At 44.1% G+C, this 19578-nt stretch overlaps 1 protein-coding gene across 1 annotated transcript in view; it reads left to right on the top strand.

The window, feature by feature from the left end:
* Positions 1–614: 614 nt before the first annotated feature.
* Positions 615–19578, top strand: part of LOC137308892 (Fc receptor-like protein 5) — a 45130-nt gene continuing 26166 nt past the window's right edge. The window contains exons 1-6 of the mRNA XM_067977326.1: positions 615–834; positions 3601–3630; positions 11461–11733; positions 15043–15330; positions 16109–16375; positions 18158–18451. Of these exons, the coding sequence (XP_067833427.1) occupies positions 804–834; positions 3601–3630; positions 11461–11733; positions 15043–15330; positions 16109–16375; positions 18158–18451 (1183 nt within the window). The 5' untranslated portion in view covers positions 615–803. The remainder of the gene's footprint in view (positions 835–3600; positions 3631–11460; positions 11734–15042; positions 15331–16108; positions 16376–18157; positions 18452–19578) is intronic.

The following is a 19578-nucleotide window of genomic DNA, read 5'->3' as shown; positions in this document are numbered from 1 at the left end:
GTAAGTCTATGTTTACTGATTGGGTGGAGAGCGACGATGCGGTCCTGGATGGAGATCGGCAGAAGAATCAATCAATCCGGGGAAAAGAGAGGGGGAGAATTTTTTTTTTTTTTGGAAACGAGGGGAAGGAAACTTTCCCTTTTAACAAAGGTGTGGTTTGGAGCCAGTTCACTGGAACCCACTGCCCCTTTAAGAAGGCTGTTTCCTATCAGGATGGAACACCAGTGTCCCCTTGGGGTTTGACACTTCCTGAGACGTCAAGTTCTTCAATCGAGGGTTAATTCTCCACTTCAGAGCTGAACACTTGCAGATTTGCGTTCGGTAACCATTATTATTTCACTGGTGACCTCCGGTTCAGTCACCGGTTTCCAACTGAAAATTGCAGCTTGCTGTTGTCCCTAGGCCGATGATTTCTCACCATAACTGTCCATTTATCATCCCATTTGTTACAGTTTTGTTTAAGATTATAGTCGTTTGTTTTCTGAATGCGGTCTAGCAGTGAGAACCGAAACCCTGCTTTTTTTTTTGGTCAATAATCTGATAAACCCAGATACTTCCTGAAAACGTCCTCCTCACAGCCTTTTAAGTAACGGTCACAGTCCAGCTGTTGAGGGACCCGTCGTTCACCGGGGCAGCAGCAGCAAGTTTATGTAACAGTGGGTAAGAGGCAAGGTAGATATATCTCCGGGTCTCTTACCAGGCTTTTCCGTGGCTCAGAATGAATTGAAACCGAGCAGGGGGCGTCAAACAGCTTTCGACATTGCTAAGGTGTAAATGATTTTCTGTCACAGAGAGGGACCAAGATGCACAATCCTTGCGCTTTCCTGCTACTTTGTAAGTATCGCTCTTTGTTATGACGCTTTAGAGTATCCCAACAGTAAGACTTCAGTCACTTGCCGCTTACTTCGCCGCAGCATAAATCGTAGAATGTGAAAAACGTGATTTAATTTTCGGATGGCAAACCTGGTTTCGTTAGGAAAGCACTGCGTGAACCATAATCGTTTCGAAATGACTGAAACAGTAATGAGGAGCTGGTTAATTAAAACCCCCGTTTAAATGCCCAGGGCGCAGTGAGCAAGTGACGTGGGACGGAAGGGCGTCTGTAACGGACAGAATCAAAGGGCCTGGGAGAATCCATTCATTTGCGCCGCTTGCAAAACCAGTCAAATGGAACTATTGTCTCGGACGCAATGCTGCTGGTGGTGTGTGTTTATACGTCTGTGCGAGAGTGTGTGTTTGTGTGAGTGTGCGTGTCTGTGCGAGTGTGTGTGCATGAGTGCGTGTGTCTGTGCAAGTGTGTGTGATTCTGGAAGTGTGTGTAAGTGTATGCGTCTGAGCGAGTGTGCGTTTCGGTGTGACTGTGTATTAATGTTTGTTTTTCTGTGCGGCTGAGTGTGTGTCATTGTTTGTGTGTCTGTGCGTGTGTTTGTGCCTGTATGTGTGCGCTTGTGTGCAGGTATGTGTGTGTGTGTTGGTGTGAGTGTGTGTAAGCGTTTCTGTGTCTGTGCGAGAGTGTGTGTAATTGTGTGAGTGTGCGAGTATTTGTGTCTGTGTTTGTGTTTTTGTGTGAGTGCGTGTGTGTATGTGTGTAGTAATGTGTTTGTGTGAGTGTATGTGTGTGTGTGTGTGTGTGAGAGAGTTTGTGTGTATGTGTGTAGTAATGTGTTTGTGTGAGTGTATGTGTGTGTGTGTGTGTGTGTGTGAGAGTTTGTGTGTATGTGTGTAGTAATGTGTTTGTGTGAGTGTATGTGTGTGTGTGTGTGTGTGTGTGTGTGAGAGTTTGTGTGTATGTGTGTAGTAATGTGTTTGTGTGAGTGTATGTGTGTGTGTGTGTGTGTGTGAGAGAGTTTGTGTGTATGTGTGTAGTAATGTGTTTGTGTGAGTGTATGTGTGTGTGTGTGTGTGTGTGTGAGAGAGTTTGTGTGTCTAGGGGATGAGAAGGGGCCGAGTAGGTCAGTCAGGGTTTGAAACGACCACCACTGTCCGTTCGAAGTGATGGGCTATTGCTTTAAAGGCACTGGATGAATGCCTGCAAAGGGGATTCAGGGTTTTAGAGGCATGGTGACTGACATGGTGGTTAGAAATGGAGGATAGCAATATTGGAAGAGTGAGGAGTTGCTGCTAAAGGCCAATGGGGTGTCCCGTTGGGATGTGACGTGGCACCTGTGATGAATAGAATCATAGAAATCATAGAACATTTAAGGCACATAAGGAGGCCGTTCGGCCCATCGAATCCGTGCTGGTCGAAAATGAGCCACCCAGCCTAATCCCACTTTCCAGCACTTGGTCCGTAGCCCTGTAGATTCCGGCACTTCAGGTGCGCATCCAGGGACTTTCAAAATGAGTTGAGGGTTTCTGCCTCTCCCACCCTCTCAGGCAGTGAATTCCAGACCCCCACCACCCTCTGGGTGAAAAAAGTTCTCCTCAGCTCCCCTCCAATCCTTCTACCAATTACTTTAAATCTATGCCCCCTGGTTATTGACCTCTCTGCTAAGGGAAATAGGTCCTCCCTATCCACTCTATCTAGGCCCCTTATAATTTTATACACCTCAATTAAATCACCCTCAGCCTCCTCTGTTCCAAAGAGAACAACCTCAGCCTATCCAATCTTTCCTCATAGCTAAACTTCTCCAGTCCTGGCAACATCCTCGTAAATCTCCTCTGCACCCTCTCTAGTGCGATCACATCCTTCCTGTAATGTGGTGACCAGAACTGTACGCAGTACTCAAGCTGTGGCCTAACTAGTGTTTTATACAGTTCCAGCATAACCTCCCTGCTCTTATATTCTATGCCTCGGCTAATAAAGGAAAGTATTCCCTATGCCTTATTAACCACCTTATCTACCTGTCCTGCTACCTTCAGGGATCTGTGGACATGCACTCCAAGGTCCCTCACTTCCTCTACACCTCTCAGTATCCTCCCATTTATTGTGTATTCCTTTGCCTTTTTTGCCCTCCCCAAATGCATTACCTCACACTTCTCCGGATTGAATTTAATTTGCCACTTTTCTGCCCACCTGACCAATCCATTGATATCTTCCTGCAGTCTACAGCTTTCCTCCTCACTATCAACCACACGGCCAATTTTTGTATCATCTGCAAACTTCTTAATCATACCCCTTACATTCAAGTCCAAATCATTGATATATGCTGCAAGAAGCAAGGGACCCAGTCCTGAGCCCTGCAGAACCCCACTGGAAACAGCCTTCCAGACACAAAAACACCCGTTGACCATTACCCTTTGCTTCCTGCCAATGAGCCAATTTTGGATCCAACTTGCCATATTCCCTTGGATCCCATGGGCTTTTACTTTTTTGACCAGTCTGCCATGTGGGACCTTGTCAAAAGCCTTGCTTGGTCAGGGTTGAGATTTGAGAATGGAAATATGGCCTCGATTCTCGTTAATTACCATTCGGGATCAGGGATAACTTAAATATAACTTTTGGCCAAAAGACCACTCTTGAGTGCATGAATTTAAACAGGTTCAACTAACGGGTATGGTTTAACTTATCGCTTGCTCGCCTTTGTCAGTATGAACAATAAGCAAGGTAGATAACTACATACCACAGAAATCATGTACATTTTTGTTTCTATTTTCCAGTGGCAATTATGCTTCAAGAGACAGCACAAGGTAGGTTGAATGGAATCAGTTCTGGTATAAGCAGGCTGTGCCTCTTTGACCAACCTGTTATGCAACTGCACGATAGCAGCAATTCATTAGTATTGCCAGGAAATGCTTTCTACCTTAAATGAAGGGAAGTGCAGTCTCTACAAAAGTGCTCATTCCTTCTTCTCATTTCTGTATTTGTTGACTGATAACTCTATTTATGCTGCTATATACTGATCTAAAACGTTTTCGTAAATAATATCATTGTTTTCATTTCATAATATTGAATCGGGGACAGGGACTCAATAAAATTAACATAAGTAAAACAACAGTAATGAAGAAAATAATAGCACTAAAGAGTGACAAATCCCAAGGACCAGATGCTTTCCATCCCAGGGTTTTAAAGGAAGTAGGTGAGCACATTGCAGATGCCCTAACTATAATCTTCCAAAGTTCTCTAGATTCAGGAACCGTCACACTAGATTGGAAAATTGCACATGACACTCCGCTTTTTAAGAAAGGAGAGAAAGATAAACCAAGGAATTATAGACCAATTAGCCTAACATCTGTTGTGGGGAAAATTGTAGTCTATAATTAAGGATAGGGTGACTGAACACCTCGAGAATTTTCGGTTAATCAGAGAGCCAGCATGGATTTGTGAAAGGTAGGTCGTGCCTGACAAACATGATTGAATTTTTTGAAGAGGTGACTAAAGTAGTGGACAGGGGAATGTCATTGGATGTTATTTATATGCACTTACAGAAGACATTTGATGAAGTCCCACACAAGAGATTGTTAGCTAAGATAGAAGCCCATGGAATCGAGGGAAAGTACGGACTTGGTTAGGAAGTTGGCTGAGCGAAAGGCGACAGAGAGTAGGGATAATGGGTAGGTACTCACATTGGCAGGATGTGACTTGTGGAGTCCCGCAGGGATCTGTCTTGGGGCCTCAATTATTCACAATATTTATTAACGACTTAGATGAAGGCATAGAAAGTCTCATATCTAAGTTTGCCGATGACACAAAGATTGGTGGCATTGTAAGCAGTGTAGATGAAAACATAAAATTACAAAGGGATATTGATAGATTAGGTGAATGGGCAAAACTCTGGCTAATGGAATTCAATGTAGGCACATGTGATGTCATCCACTTTGGATCAAAAAAGGATAGAACAGGGTACTTTCTAAATGGTAAAAAAAATAAAAACAGTGGGTGTCTTAAGGGTCTTAAGGGTTCAGGTACATAGATCATTGAAGTGTCATGAACAGGTGCTGAAAATAATTAATAAGGCTCATGGAATGCTGGCCTTTATATCTAGAGGACTAGAGTACAAGGGGGCATAAGTTATGCTGCAGCTATACAAAACCCTGGTTAGACCGCACCTGGAGTACTGTGAGCAGTTCTGGGCACCGCACCTTCGGAAGGACATATTGGCCTTGGAGGGAGTGCAGCGTAGGTTTACTAGAATGATACCCGGACTTCAAGGGTTAAGTTACGAGGAGAGATTACACAAATTGGGGTTGCATTCTCTAGATTTTAGAAGGTTAAGGGGTGATCTGATCGAAGTTTATAAGATATTAAGGGGAACAGATAGGGTGGATAGAGAGAAACTATTTCCGCTGGTTGGGGATTCTAGGAGTAGGGGGCACAGTCTAAAAATTAGAGCCAGACATTTCAGGAGCGAGATTAGAAAACATTTCTACACACAAAGGGTGGTAGAAGTTTGGAACTCTCTTCCGCAAACGGCAATTGATACTAGCTCAATTGCTAAATTTAAATCTGAGATAGATAGCTTTTTGGCAACCAAAGGTATTAAGGGATATGGGCCAAAGGCGGGTATATGGAGGTAGATCACAGATCAGCCATGATCTTATCAAATGTTGGAGCGGGCTCGAGTGGCTGAATTCCCTACTCCTGTTCCAATGTTCCTAGTAGCCCTGCAATTTTTTTTCTCTTCAAGTATTTATCCAATTCCTTTTGAAGGTCATTATTGAATCTGCCTCCACCGCCCTTTCAGGCAGTGCATTCCAGATCCTAACCACTTGCTGTGTAAAAAAGCATTTCCTCTTTTCACCTTTGGTTCTTTTGGCAATCACTTTAAGCCTGCCTCCTTTGGTTCTCTACCCTTCCACGAATGGAAACAGTTTCTCTTTATTTACTTTATCTGAACACGTCATGATTTTGAATACCTCTATCAAATCTCCTCTCCACTTTCTCTGCCCTAAGGAGAACAACTCCAGCTTCTCCAGTCTATCCGCATAATTAAAGTCCCTCATCACTGGACTCATTCTAGTGAATCTTTTCTGCACCTTCTCTAAGGCCTTCACATCCTTCCTAAAGTGCGGTGCCGAGAATTGGACACAATACTCCAGCTGTGGCCGGACCAGTGTTTTATAAGGATTTCAACAGAGCTTCCTTGCTTTTGTACTCTATGCCTCTATTTATAAAGCCCAGGATCCCGTATGCTTTTTTAACTGCTTTCTCAATCTGTCCTGCCACTTTCAAAGATTTGTGCACATACACCCCAGGTCTCTTTGTTCCTGGACCCCTTTTAGAATTGAACACTTTAATTTATATTGCCTTTCCTCGTTCTTCCTGCCAAAATATATCACTTCGCGCTTCTCTGCATTAAATTTCATCTGCCATGTGTTCGCTCATTCCACCAGGCTGCCTATGTCCTCTTGAAGTCTAACACTATCCTCCTCACTGTTTACTACACTCCCAAGTTTTGCGTCATCTGCAAATTTTGAAATTGTGCCCTGTACACCCAAGTCCAAGTCATTAATGTATATCAAAAAAAGCAGTGGTCCTAATACTGACCCCTGGGGAACACCACTGTATACTTTCCTCCAGTCCGAAAAGCAACCATTCACCACTATTCTCTGTTTCCTGTCCCTTATCCAATTCTGTACCCATGCTGCTACCGACCCCTTTATTCCATGGGCCGCAATCTTGATGATAAGCCTATTATGTGGCACTTTATCAAACGCCTTTTGAAAGTTTGAAAATGCCCTTTGAAAGCTTTTAACGAGAATAATCCGAGACAAAATTAATTGGCACTTGGAAAAATACGGGTTAATAACTGAAAGCCAATCGTGTTTGACGAACTTGATTGAGTTCTTTGATGAAGTAACAGAGAGGGTTGATGAGGGTACTACAGTTGACGTTGTGTATATGGACTTTCAAAAGGCATTTGATAAAGTACAACTTATGAGGCCTGTTAACAAAATTGCCCTCTACTGAGCTTGAGGGACTTTTAGGGTCACTCCAAAATAGACGGGAAGAGATAAATTGGCAAAGCGAAAGAAGCAGAGAGTAGTTGTGAACGGTTGTTTAATACACTGGAGGAAATTATACGGTGGTGTTCCCCAGGGATCAGTATTAGGACCACTGCTCTTTCTGATATATATTAATGAGACCTGGACTTGGGTATACAGGGTATAGTTTCAAAGTTTGCAGATGACATGAAACTTGGAAATGTAATAAACAATGTGGAGGATTGTAAGAGACTTCAGGAGGACGGAATCAGACTGGTGAAATGAGCAGGCACATGGCAGATGAAATTTAAAGCAGAGAAGTGTGAAATGATTCATTTTGGTATGAAGAACGAGGAGAGGCAATATAAACTAAATATTACAATGTTAAGTTGAATGCAGGAACAGAGAGACCTGGGGGTGTACGTACATAAATTTTTCAAGGTGGCAGGACAATTTGAGAAGGTTGTTAAAAAGGCATAAGGGATTTTTGGCTTTATAAATAGAGACATAGCGTACAAAAGCAAGGAAGTTATGCTAAAACATTTATAAAACACTGGTGAGGCCCCAGCTGGAGTATTGTGGCCAATTCTGTGCAGCACACTTTAGGGAGGATGTCCATGCCTTAAAGAGCGTGTTGAGGAGATTTACTAGAATGGTTCCAGGGATGAGGGACTTCTGTAATGTGGAGAGGCAAGAGGAGCTGAGATTGTTCACCTTAGAGCAGAGACGGTCAAGGGGAGATTTAATAGAGGTGTTCAAAATCATGAGGAATTTTGATAGAGTAAATAAGGAGAAACAGTTTCCAGTCGCAGAAGGGTCGGTAACCAGAGGACACAGATTTAAGGCAATTGGTAAAAGAACCAGAGGCGACAAGAGGAAAACAATTTTTATGCAACGACAGCGAGTTGTTCTGACCTGGAATGCACTCCTGGCGCAATTGACAACTCATACCGGAAGTGCAGAGGTCATGATGCCTCAGTACCCAATCAGTTATGCACATTTTCCAGCGGCAGAGAAAAGTTGAGGACGAACATTTTCTGTTGTATTTTCTGCGAAGATAAGAAATGAAAGTGCTGATCTGCAGTGTTGGTCAGAACGGCCTGTGTCAGCCAACATTCTTCGAATATTGGCGACGAGAAGTCACCGTCTAAGCAAAAAAAAAAGAACAAGTAAACACAGAAACGGGACACCGTGTAACAAAGAAAGTAAACCCACTTAAAATGTGAGTTGACACAGTTTGGAATAGGTCGAGTTGCTGTGGGCCTGCAGGAGTGGGCTTTGCTGCAGCTTTTTAAAAGGCACAGCGCTGCCTCAGCACCATAAAGGGCAACTCATCAGATTTTCCGGGGCAGCAAAGATATGCCCCCAACATACGCCCCAAATGCAACCATCAGGATTGTATCATGGAGTGAGAGAGCCTCCTCGGGCCGATGGAAAATTCGGGGCAAGTGCACCGAGTCTGATCCTGATTTCCCATTCCCTCTATACCCAGTGTCTGCCTGAGCCGCCACTGCACAGGAGAGGAATTTCAGTCCCGTATTGACTAGAACTGAACACTGTACCCCAGAACTGGCCTCGCCATTGGTCAATGCTAATTTAAATTCTTATGACTTCAATCCAATGCCTTCCTGATAAATAGAATCATGGAATGGTTACAGACAGGAGGAGCCCGGAAGTGTTAGGAGTACAGTTTTGGCATCCAATTGCAGGAAGGATTACACAAACAATGGAAAGTGTGAACCATAGATTGTCTAGTATGTTATCAGAGGTGTGGCATCAAAATCAAGAAGTTAGGGGTGTTCACCAAGGTTTAGAATCATAGAATCATAGAAGTTTACAACATGGAAACAGGCCCTTCGGCCCAACATGTCCATGTCGCCCAGTTTATACCACTGAGCTAGTACCAATTGCCTGCACTTGGCCCATATCCCTCTATACCCATCTTACCCATGTAACTGTCCAAATGTTTTTTAAAAGACAAAATTGTACCCGCCTCTACTACTGCCTCTGGCAGCTCGTTCCAGACACTCACCACCCTTTGAGTGAAAAAATTGCCCCTCTGGACCCTTTTGTATCTCTCCCCTCTCACCTTAAATCTATGCCCCCTCGTTATAGACTCCACAAGGAAATTAATTTGACCTGATGGGGGTTTAAAAGATTATGATGGGTAAATATAATGTAATTAGTGATAAACTCTCTCAACTGGACACAAGCAATAAGGACAAGTTGACAAAAATATAAGGTAGACTCAAAAAGAGTTAAAAGAGAGATTAGAAACAGAGTTTTACACAGAGGCTGGTTAGGAAGTGGTTTTCAAACCATTTTGGAGCAGCACAAATTATCACGAAGAGGGAATTAGATAGTTGCTTGATAGGGAGGAGCGTAAATAGTTTTTGGAGAAGAACAAGGAAGAGGAACTAATACATGCGGCTTTTATGAAGAGAAACAACGACACATAACTGATCGTTCAAAGTGACTGTTGCTGTGAAGTGATGCCCAATGATTCTAGGATCATTGCCCCAGAGGATTTCATGAAAATAAGCTCAAGTTACAAACTGTTGGCGGAGACGGCATGCAGTTCTTTGAAACAAGAAGTAAAATTCAAACAGGGGTAATGTTAAGAGTCGGGCGGAGTGTAATTAGGGATGGGCAATAAATGCTGGCCTCGCCAGCGACGCCCACATCCCTTGAACGAATCATAAAAAAAGGAGCACTCAACTAAAACCTGCTGCATTTCCGACCAGTAGTTTAGGTTAAAACAACCCGCAAACAATCTATTTAACTTAGGGGTAACGTTATATTGTTCATTGCTACGCCGATTGTTTGAGGAGTAATTTCTCAATCAATGCAGCTTCAAGGTGGACATGATGGAAAACTGGTGTCCGACTCGAACGGGTGAATTCGGTTAAAATTGCCCTCTACTGAGCTTGAGGGACTTTTAGGGTCACTCCAAAATAGACGGGAAGAGATAAATTTTCTAGCGCACATATTATAAAAAGCCGTCACCCCACAAATGCAGAGGAACAATGAGGCAGAAGATTAGAAATGGGCGATTGCTCCCCTGGGGGATGAGTTCGCTATTACTCGTGTAGTAAACTTCTGGGGACCTAACGTCGTTCGCTGGGCGCTTAGCTCTTCCGCTGTGTGATGGAGATGGGGATGATACATTGGGAATGGGCAACACCACAGTACCATGGGGCAAAAAGGTTACCCCAGAGGAGAAGTATTAGGGGACAGACCTGAAGTCAATGGAAAAGCTAACCCGGGCAGGGTGTAAAACGGGCTGCTGGTTTGCTAGCGTCCATTTTGTGCTAGCACCCAAAACTAACTTCACACCCGACATATTACAGTGATCTCGGGCTCACCACATTATTTGCATGCACTGCAATGACTCAATGGGGCAGCAATTGTTCCCGAAATAACGGGAGGAGCTCAACAGCGCTCTCTGTTTTTAGTGGCGAGTCGAAGGAGCACGTTCCCCAATTTGCACATGCGCACCAAAACGTGGAAATCGTGAACATGCTCATACTGGTTCGCCGGTAATTTGACAGATGCGAATTAAAGGGCCATCGCACGCTGCAATCATAGAAATCACTGAAAAATCACAGACTCGTTCACCCGCCCAGCTGGAACATAATTAATTACGCCACCAAAAGGTACGCTTGAAAGTACCAGGTCTAAAATAAGTTTTAAAAGTGCGATTACTCTTTATGGCTGCCAAACACCTAAAAGTTAAATTTTAAAAATGTGGAGTTTCATACTACTTCGTATTTTCGTAGCCTTTGATCATTAAAAAATAATTTAACATTTTTTTTTAACTTTTCAATTCTGTCTCTTTAATTTAATTCAATTATTTCTTTGGTTTTTAATGTATATATATATATAAATAGTTTACAATAACGTTCAGAGTACTAACTTTAAATGAATGAAGTCTGCTTGCCTGTTTGTGGGCGGGACTTCGCTTCCTGACAGATTGTGGAGGCGTGTCTTCCATTCCCACAGACGCCAATCAACTGAGAAGTTGAATTGATCGTGCCTAATTTCACAAAACCTCAAAAAATCAAGCAAGTCCAGGCAGCGCATTCCTGCCGAAAGTTCATTGGTTGTTTGAATTAGCAGGAGCTGTCTTGCCACACTGCTCAGCCCAATTTCTGACCCAATAAGAACACCAGTTGCTATTGGTTACCGACTTCACGTGATTTTCCATTTGTGTCGGTGCGAATCAACTGGCTTCATGTGGCTTTGATTATCTGACGTTCGTTATCTATTTGAGGTGGCATTGGTTCACAAAATATCTTGTTTGGCCAGTTATACGCCCACAATTCTGTTCCGTTTTGCGCTGCGCCTAATAGACCAATTTCTCGCCCTGTGTCTCTTCCGGCTGCCTGCAATGCACAACTGATGAATAAGACAATCTTTACGCTTGATTCAGTCTGCACCGCTGCAGATACCCGTGTGCCTTAATTTGTGATGTGTGACTGTTCCTTGTCTGTCAGAATCAAACGCCATGAGTTGGACATAAATAAATGATGAACTAGCCACCTTTTCCCAGTAATATAATTTCTATTCATTCCTGGTTTTCTACTGAACGTCCAGCGGAGAGTGAGGCACCTTTACTGACAATCGACCCTCCCTGGGTAGGATTCTTGACCGGAGACCGGATCACTTTCAAGTGCGAAGCCAGGAGAGAGCTTCGCTCCACAGAGTATGTCTGGAATATCAATGACCAGGGCGACATCCCCGGAAACAGCATTTACATCATTGGGGCAGCTAAAAAGAACGATAGCGGACGGTACAAATGTAAAGTCAACTCATCGACAACAACACGGGATGCCTCCTACAGTAACACCATTCTGGTGAACGTAACTAGTAAGTAACGCTGGACTAGAAAGTCCCTCAATATGTGAACCGTTTATAATTCCAATATTAGACTGGAGGAACGTTGGGACCAAAATACTTTTTAGGAAGTGATAGATTTTTAAATTCCCTCCTGAGCATAAAGCTGGCGTTGTGGATCAGCCGTCTTACATAAACCAACCAATTTCTATTTTCCATTAAAATTAATGCTGCCGGCTCTACCAACTTTCACCATGAGTAGTTGCATTCGTCTAAACGTTCTTGGATTATCTGGTGTGGTTAGCACGATGTGAATGGTTAGGCAGATACAAAAGAATGCAAATAAAATTGGGCACCCGTCAATCACAGGCGGCCGCTGAGTAGAAGGGTACGTAACCAGAAGTCATGAGTTCAAATCCCACCACGGTAACTGAGGAATTTAAATTCAATTAATTAAATAAAACCTGGAATTAATTTAAAAAATACCAGCACCAATAATGGTTGCCATGAAACTACCGGATTGTCGTAAAAACCCATCTGGCTCACTAACGCCCTTTTGGGAAGGAAACCTGCTGTCCTTACCTGGTCTTGCCTATATGTGACTCCAGACCCATAGACAGTCTGGTTCATTCTTAATGGCCAAGAAAGGCACTCAGTGAAGAAGGCAGCTCACCGACACCTTCTCAAGGGCAATTAGGGATGGGCAATAAATGCTGGCCTTGCCAACGATGCCCACATCTCATGAACGAATTTAAAAAAGACAGTTTTACGCTACTGACTGCATGTTTAACGCTGAATCTTTCTCTGCTTTGTCCTGGATGGTGTCGAGCTTCTTGAGTGTTGTTGGAGCTGCACTCATCCAGGCAAGTGGAGAGTATTCCATCACACTCCTGACTTGTGCCTTGTAGATGGTGGAAAGGCTTTGGTGAGTCACTCACCGTAGAATACCCAGCCTCGAACCTGCTCTTGCAGCCACAGTATTTATGTGGCTGGTCCAGATAAGTTTCTGGTCATTGGTGACCCCCAGGATGTTGATGGTGGGGGATTCGTCGATGGTAATGCCGTTGAATGTCAAGCGGAGGTGGTTAGACCTCATAGAAGCTCGACACCATCCAGGTCAAAGCAGCCCGCTGGATTGGCACCCCATCCACCACCCGAAACATTCACTCCCTTCACCACCGGCGCACCGTGGCTGCAGTGTGCACCATCCACAGGATGCACTGCAGCAACTCGCCAAGGCTTCTTCGACAGCACCTCCCAAACCCGCGACCTCTACCACCTAGGAGTGTGAGCGCAATATTATGGGGGAGAATTTCGACATTAGTGTGGGTGATAAACGGGCGGTATTGCACGGCCCGCCTCTTAGACAGCTCACATGATATTCATTTCCATTGAAGTCGATGGAACTGCATTTCTGTCGGGGAGTGTAACAGGCGGTGGATACTGGACTGCCAATTTTGCCTCTCTAGCTCTCTCTCCTAATCGAAGACGCTCCTTAAAACCTACCCCTTTGACCTATGTTTGTTCATAATGGTGAGGTGCCTGAAGATTGTAGGGTAGCAAATGTTGTGCCTTTGTTTAAGAAGGGAGGCAGGGAAAAGCCTGAGAACTACAGACCGGTGAGCCTGACATCTGTAGTGGGTAAGTTGTTGGAGGGTATTCTGAGAGACAGGATCTACAGGCATTTGGAGAGGCAGGGACTGATTAGGAACAGTCAGCATGGTTTTGTGAGAGGAAAATCATGTCTCACGAATTTGATTGAGTTTTTTGAAGGGGTGACGAAGAAGATAGATGTGGGCTGTGCAGTAGACGTGGTCTACATGGACTTCAGCAAAGCCTTTGACAAGGTACCGCATGGTAGGTTGTTACATAAGGTTAAATCTCATGGGATCCAAGGTGAGGTAGCCAATTGGATACAAAATTGGCTTGACGACAGAAGACAGAGGGTGGTTGTAGAGGGTTGTTTTTCAAACTGGAGGCCTGTGTCCAGCGGTGTGCCTCTGGGATCGGTGCTGGGTCCGCTGTTATTTGTTATTTATATTAATGATTTGGATGAGAATTTAGGAGGCATGGTTAGTAAGTTTGCAGATGACACCAAGGTTGGTGGCATTGTGGACAGTGAAGAAGGTTATCTAGGATTGCAACGGGATCTTGATAAATTGGGCCAGTGGGCCGATGAATGGCAGATGGAGTTTAATTTAGATAAATGTGAGGTGATGCATTTTGGTAGATCGAATCGGGCCAGGACCTACTCCGTTAATGGTAGGGCGCTGGGGAGAGTTATAGAACAAAGTGATCTAGGAGTACAGGTTCATAGCTCCTTGAAAGTGGAGTCACAGGTGGATAGGGTGGTGAAGAAGGCATTCGGCATGCTTGGTTTCATTGGTCAGAACATTGAATACAGGAGTTGGGATGTCTTGTTGAAGTTGTACAGGACATTAGTAAGGCCACACTTGGAATACTGTGTACAGTTCTGGTCACCCTATTATAGAAAGGATATTATTAAACTAGAAAGAGTGCAGAAAAGATTTACTAGGATGCTACCGGGACTTGATGGTTTGACTTATAGGGAGAGGTTAGATAGACTGGGACTTTTTTCCCTGGAGAGTAGGAGGTTAAGGGGTGATCTTATAGAAGTCTATAAAATAATGAGGGGCACAGATAAGGTAGATAGTCAAAATATTTTCCCAAAGGTAGGGGAGTCTATAACGAGAGGGCATAGATTTAAGGTGAGAGGGGAGAGATACAAAAGGGTCCAGAGGGGCAATTTTTTCACTCAAAGGGTGGTGAGTGTCTGGAACGAGCTGCCAGAGGCAGTAGTAGAGGCGGGTACAATTTTGTCTTTTAAAAAGCATTTGGACAGTTACATGGGTAAGATGGGTATAGAGGGATATGGGCCAAGTGCAGGCAATTGGGACTAGCTTAGTGGTATAAACTGGGCGACATGGACATGTTGGGCCGAAGGGCCTGTTTCCATGTTGTAACTTCTATGATAATGTATAGTATCACTATTGGTCATCTGTCCCAATATCCCCTTAAGTGGCTCGGTGTCAAATCCTGTGAAGCGCCTTGGGGCGTTTTACTTCGTTAAAGGCCTGTTGTTGTATAATCGGGAGTTAATTATTTCTTTAAATGGCTCCAAATGGCATTCAAATCAAAATTAAATGGGAAATGATTTGCATATATCCAGAGGTTGGCATTACCAACCCCGCACTGCTCACCCCCCACCCCTCCCCCAACCCCTGCCAGAGTTAACACAGTTCTATTACAAAAGACGTGTGATTGTTATTTAAACAACGTTGAGTGGGTCTGTTTCTAATTTCACTCATTTCTTTTCCACAGGTCCCGATTCATCTGTGACCTTTGAGGTGGCGCCGGAAAGTCTGTGGGTGGACCAAAGTCTGGTGCTGAGGTGTAATTTCACCTTCCTTTTAACTGACGAACGGATTTACACATTTTACCGAAAAGGTTTTATTTTATCTGAAATTCGCACCAGGAATAAAAGTGCCTCATTTGAAGTGGAGCGCGTTACTTTGGAGCACGAGGGACGGTATCGCTGCCAAGTGAACTTTGCTCTCTATCCCTATGGACCTTTTTACTCCTCCGAATACAAGTCTGTGAGCGTTAGAGGTCAGTGTTATCACACATTATGAACAAACCTAGGACAAATCCGGGCCCATTGGGGGTGAAATTGTTTCTGGGGCCGCAGAGTAGAAAGGCAGCTGGTTTTACACTCTGCCTGATTTACAATTCCGTTGAAACCACTGGAAAAGAACATCAGGTGATTGCAAATCGGGCTGGCGTTTTCCGCTACAGCCCATGATAAATTTATACCCAATTGTTTTAATCAAGCAGTTTGATTGGATATTTACTTTATTTATTAACTCACAATTCTTCCAGGGTGGCCGATCAGAGAATTGCCGATGATACCGCCCCATGGTTCTGTTTTCGAAGGGTTAAAGTTCTAACCTCAGCAACGTTCAATTCTTGATCATCGGGGGTACATTTTCAACTTTCAGTCCGGACGTAAATCTGGCGTAGCGGATCGGCCGCCCGTTCTATGAACCGCCCGATTTGCACTTCTGCTGAAATCGGTTGAAACGGGGTGATTTCCAGAATGAACGAACCGCAGCGATTGCTGGCCAATATTCGCCTCTGTTGAGGACAGGGAATGACTTGCCATTGGCTGCAATGGTACTGAATATCGCGCGGCAGTGCCGCCTGTTATGCGCTGCCCACAAAAAGGCTTTCGACCCGTTTACTAACAAACGGTTGTTGGTTTCAGCCGGTTGCTTTGGGATAGTGAGATTGCGGCAGAAAATCTGTGGTTGGACCAAAGCCTGATTCTGAGGTTCATTTAATGACAGATCGTAATCATTGATTTGCTTTACTTCTTGATCAATTTCAGAAAGTCCAGTCAGGTTAGAGGTGCGGCCTAAAACACAGAGGGACGGTGATACTATTGAACTGCGCTGTCTGTACACGGATTCCGATTGGCCTGGGAGCCCACGATATTACTTCTACAGAAACAACTCTCCTGTAAACTCTGATTCTGCGGTTTCCGGTTTGCATCGAATCCAACAGGCCACCGTGATGGATTCTGGCTGGTATCATTGTGCAATGCACAACAACGGTGTTAATTACACATCCACGCGCAAGGAAATCACTGTTAAGAGTGAGTAGATAACAACTTTGGGAAAATGCTGAAGTTTCACACGAAACAAATATTATTTGTCAAATCAAATTTAAGCAGAAGCCCGATAAACACATGAGGAAGCCAGGAGTAGAAGGATCTGTTGATAGAGTGAGATAAAGTAAGGTGGGAGGAGGTTCGATTGGAGCATGAACACCGGCATAGAACTGTTGGGCCGAATGGCCGATTTCTATGGAATTCTATGAATAGTTTCAGTGAGCGTGCTGTGAATGTAAACCGGTCATTAGTGGAACATGAGAATGTGATGTCCATAAATGTCACGTGATTGTGACCAAACACGTCAGTAGGAAGCGTCAGTGATATGATTACTGTTTTTAGGAATCTAAAGGGATTAAATAATTACGAGCTATTTCAACTTGTCCAGAACAGTAGAACCAGAGGTCGCGAGCTGCATTTTGCAGGGGCGTGAATTCAAAACTAATCTTTGGAAACAATATTTCAGTGAGGGAGTGGTCAATCGATGGACGCTCGGGAGATGATGGATGCGGAGCTATTGCTTCATTCAAATGCAAATTAGACAGATTTCTTTCAGAAAATAACATTTTGGGATACAGTATATGAGTAAATTGAGACTTGGCATGCGATTAGTGTAACATGTTAGGGCGGGTCAGGTGACTTTGGCCCTAGGGGTGTAAAATTCGACTTCCACGGAATCACATTTGCTGCCGGTAATGCTTCTGGTCTGATATTGAATTCATCGGGCGGGCCATATAACTGGCGGTGGATGCGATATCGCCCGTTTCCCGCTCCCATCCAAGTCGAATTTAAACTCCATTGTTCCCAAAGTCCTTCAGCACTGGGTGTTTTCCTCACCTCATGTCTGGGTCTGTTGTAGACTGATTGATACAGATTGATTGGGGCTGTGGGGTTGTTCTCCTTCGGGCAGAGAAGGTTAAGAGGAGATTTCATCGAAGTGTTCAAAATCAAGAAGGGGTTGGATCAGGTCAATAAAGAAAATCTTTTCCCATTGGTGGAAGGGTCGAGAGCCGGAAGCCACAGGTTTAAGGTGATTGGCAAAATAACCAAAGGCGACATGCGGTAAAACTCTTTTTTACGCAGTGAGTGGTCAGGATCTGGAGTTCGCTGCCTGAAAAGGCGTTGGAGGCAGATCCAATCATGGCCTTCAAAAAGGAATTGGATAAATACTTGAAGGGAAAAAAATTGCAGGGCTACGGGGAAAGAGCGGGGGAATGGGACTAACTGGGTTGCTCTTGGAAAGGGCCGGCATGGGCTCAATGGACCGAATGGCCTCCTTCTGTGTATAAGCATTCTATGATTCTATGATTCTATGACTGACATGATTCGTCAACAACTCCATCATAATTGAATCCTGCGACTGCCAGGATGGTACACGATGAACTAGATGGACCTCGGCCTTTTGTAATCTAATAATTGCTACATTCCCAGTTTGAGGCTGTTTATCTCAGGGCGTTGTTCAGTTAACTCATTGTTCTGTTTTACTTCTTCTGGAGTTCCATCTGACAGCTTCTCTATTTCTGTGGTGATGGGTTTGATCAGAGATTCTGTTCTATCTGAGCGGATATTGTATTTTGGACAGTATCTAGTGCAGGAACTGTAACTGGCAATGAGCGGCCTCCCATCGTGTCGATCTGGCTATTTGCGACCGTGTATTACAAAATCTTGATTGTGGGTGAAAGGCATTTGCTCAAACCATTGAGTCTTTGATTGTGTTATGTTTAATGTAGCATATTCCCACAATAATCTCTGCATTTTATTCTGCAGGAATCCCAGTCTCGAATGTACAGCTGCAAATCAGCCCGGGCAATGGCGCCATAAGAGAAGGAATCAATCTGACGCTCACTTGCTCAGTGACTGAAGGTTCCACACCAATAAGCTATGACTGGTACAGAGGCGAGATGTACATTCACAAGGAAATCTCATCCTGCAGAGAGGTCAATTACACAATCTACCGTTTCAATGAAAGCATCGGTGGCAACTACAGCTGTCGAGCTTCAAATGAAGTGGAAGGAAAGGAATTCACCCTTCGCAGCCGAGCAGTTAAAGTGATAGCTGAAGGTGAGGAACAGCATCAATGGTGATGCAAAGTTGCTGAAAGTGCGAGCTGATAACTGCAAAGCGGAGGAGATAGGCTACCTGGGTCCTGAATGAACAGGGCAAACAACAGGGTATCTCCTTAATAGAACAAATGATAATGAGGATAGTACTAATCACAGTAATAATGCCTTCTTCGTGGTAAGGTTGGGCAAACGCTCACTGAGGTAAAGAGTTTGAGCCTTAGGTAGAGTGAATTGAAATAGGGATAGGTGGGGATATACAACTCGCGGCCTGTGCGAGACCTCCCTTTTGACGAATTTCTACACTAGAAGGGGTAATCTTTACCTTCACTTCTCCTGCGGTAAACTGGTGGAGCAGATTGCCTGCCCGTTATATAATGGGGGCAATTTTAACTCTTGCCAATAGTGCGAAATGGGCGCTGTCGGTTCAGCCGCCCATAAAACACTTCTCCTGATTTTCAAAGGAAAATCGAGAGAGGACTATAACAGGTGATCGATCCAATATCGCCCGTTTTACATTATCGGCAGAAGTTAAAATTGGGCCAATTTTTACACCCGGATAGCAAACTGAAAGCCTATCCCTTGGAGTTATCAGGGTACGGGAGAAATACACCAGAAAGCAGAGAAATACAGAGGGAGTCAGGACGAAGAGAGAGGGAGTAATTGGAGCTGTCCATTTCTCCAGATTTGTCCTTTCCGTTGAATTTTTATGTTATTGGCCGAAGTTAAAATTACCCACTGAGAAAGAGAGAGAGAGACAGCTGCAAGAGGGAGACCGTCAATGGTGTAGTGAAGGGCGAAAACAGTGTGGGCTCATTTTAAAGATGGACGAGTGTAAAATGGGCGATATCGGTTTATAATGGGCGGGTAGTTTTGCACCACGGCCTAAAGTTAACAGGACGCCCCAAGAGTGAAACATGGAGGAAGAATTATGAAACAGTTGAACGTTATTAAAAAGTATAAGGAAGTTGAAACAGAAAGCATTAAACGTCTCATAAACTAAGAGACCCTAAACCAACGGATCAATATTCTATTCATAGAAACATAAAACCATAGAAAATAGGAGCAAGAGTAGACCATTCGGCCCCTCGGGGGCCTGTTCCGCCATTCAAAATGATCATGGCTGAT

Source organism: Heptranchias perlo, unplaced genomic scaffold (genome assembly GCF_035084215.1).
Source record: "Heptranchias perlo isolate sHepPer1 unplaced genomic scaffold, sHepPer1.hap1 HAP1_SCAFFOLD_143, whole genome shotgun sequence".
Taxonomy (NCBI): Eukaryota; Metazoa; Chordata; class Chondrichthyes; order Hexanchiformes; family Hexanchidae; genus Heptranchias; species Heptranchias perlo.
This window is presented reverse-complemented; position numbering and strand designations above follow the sequence as displayed.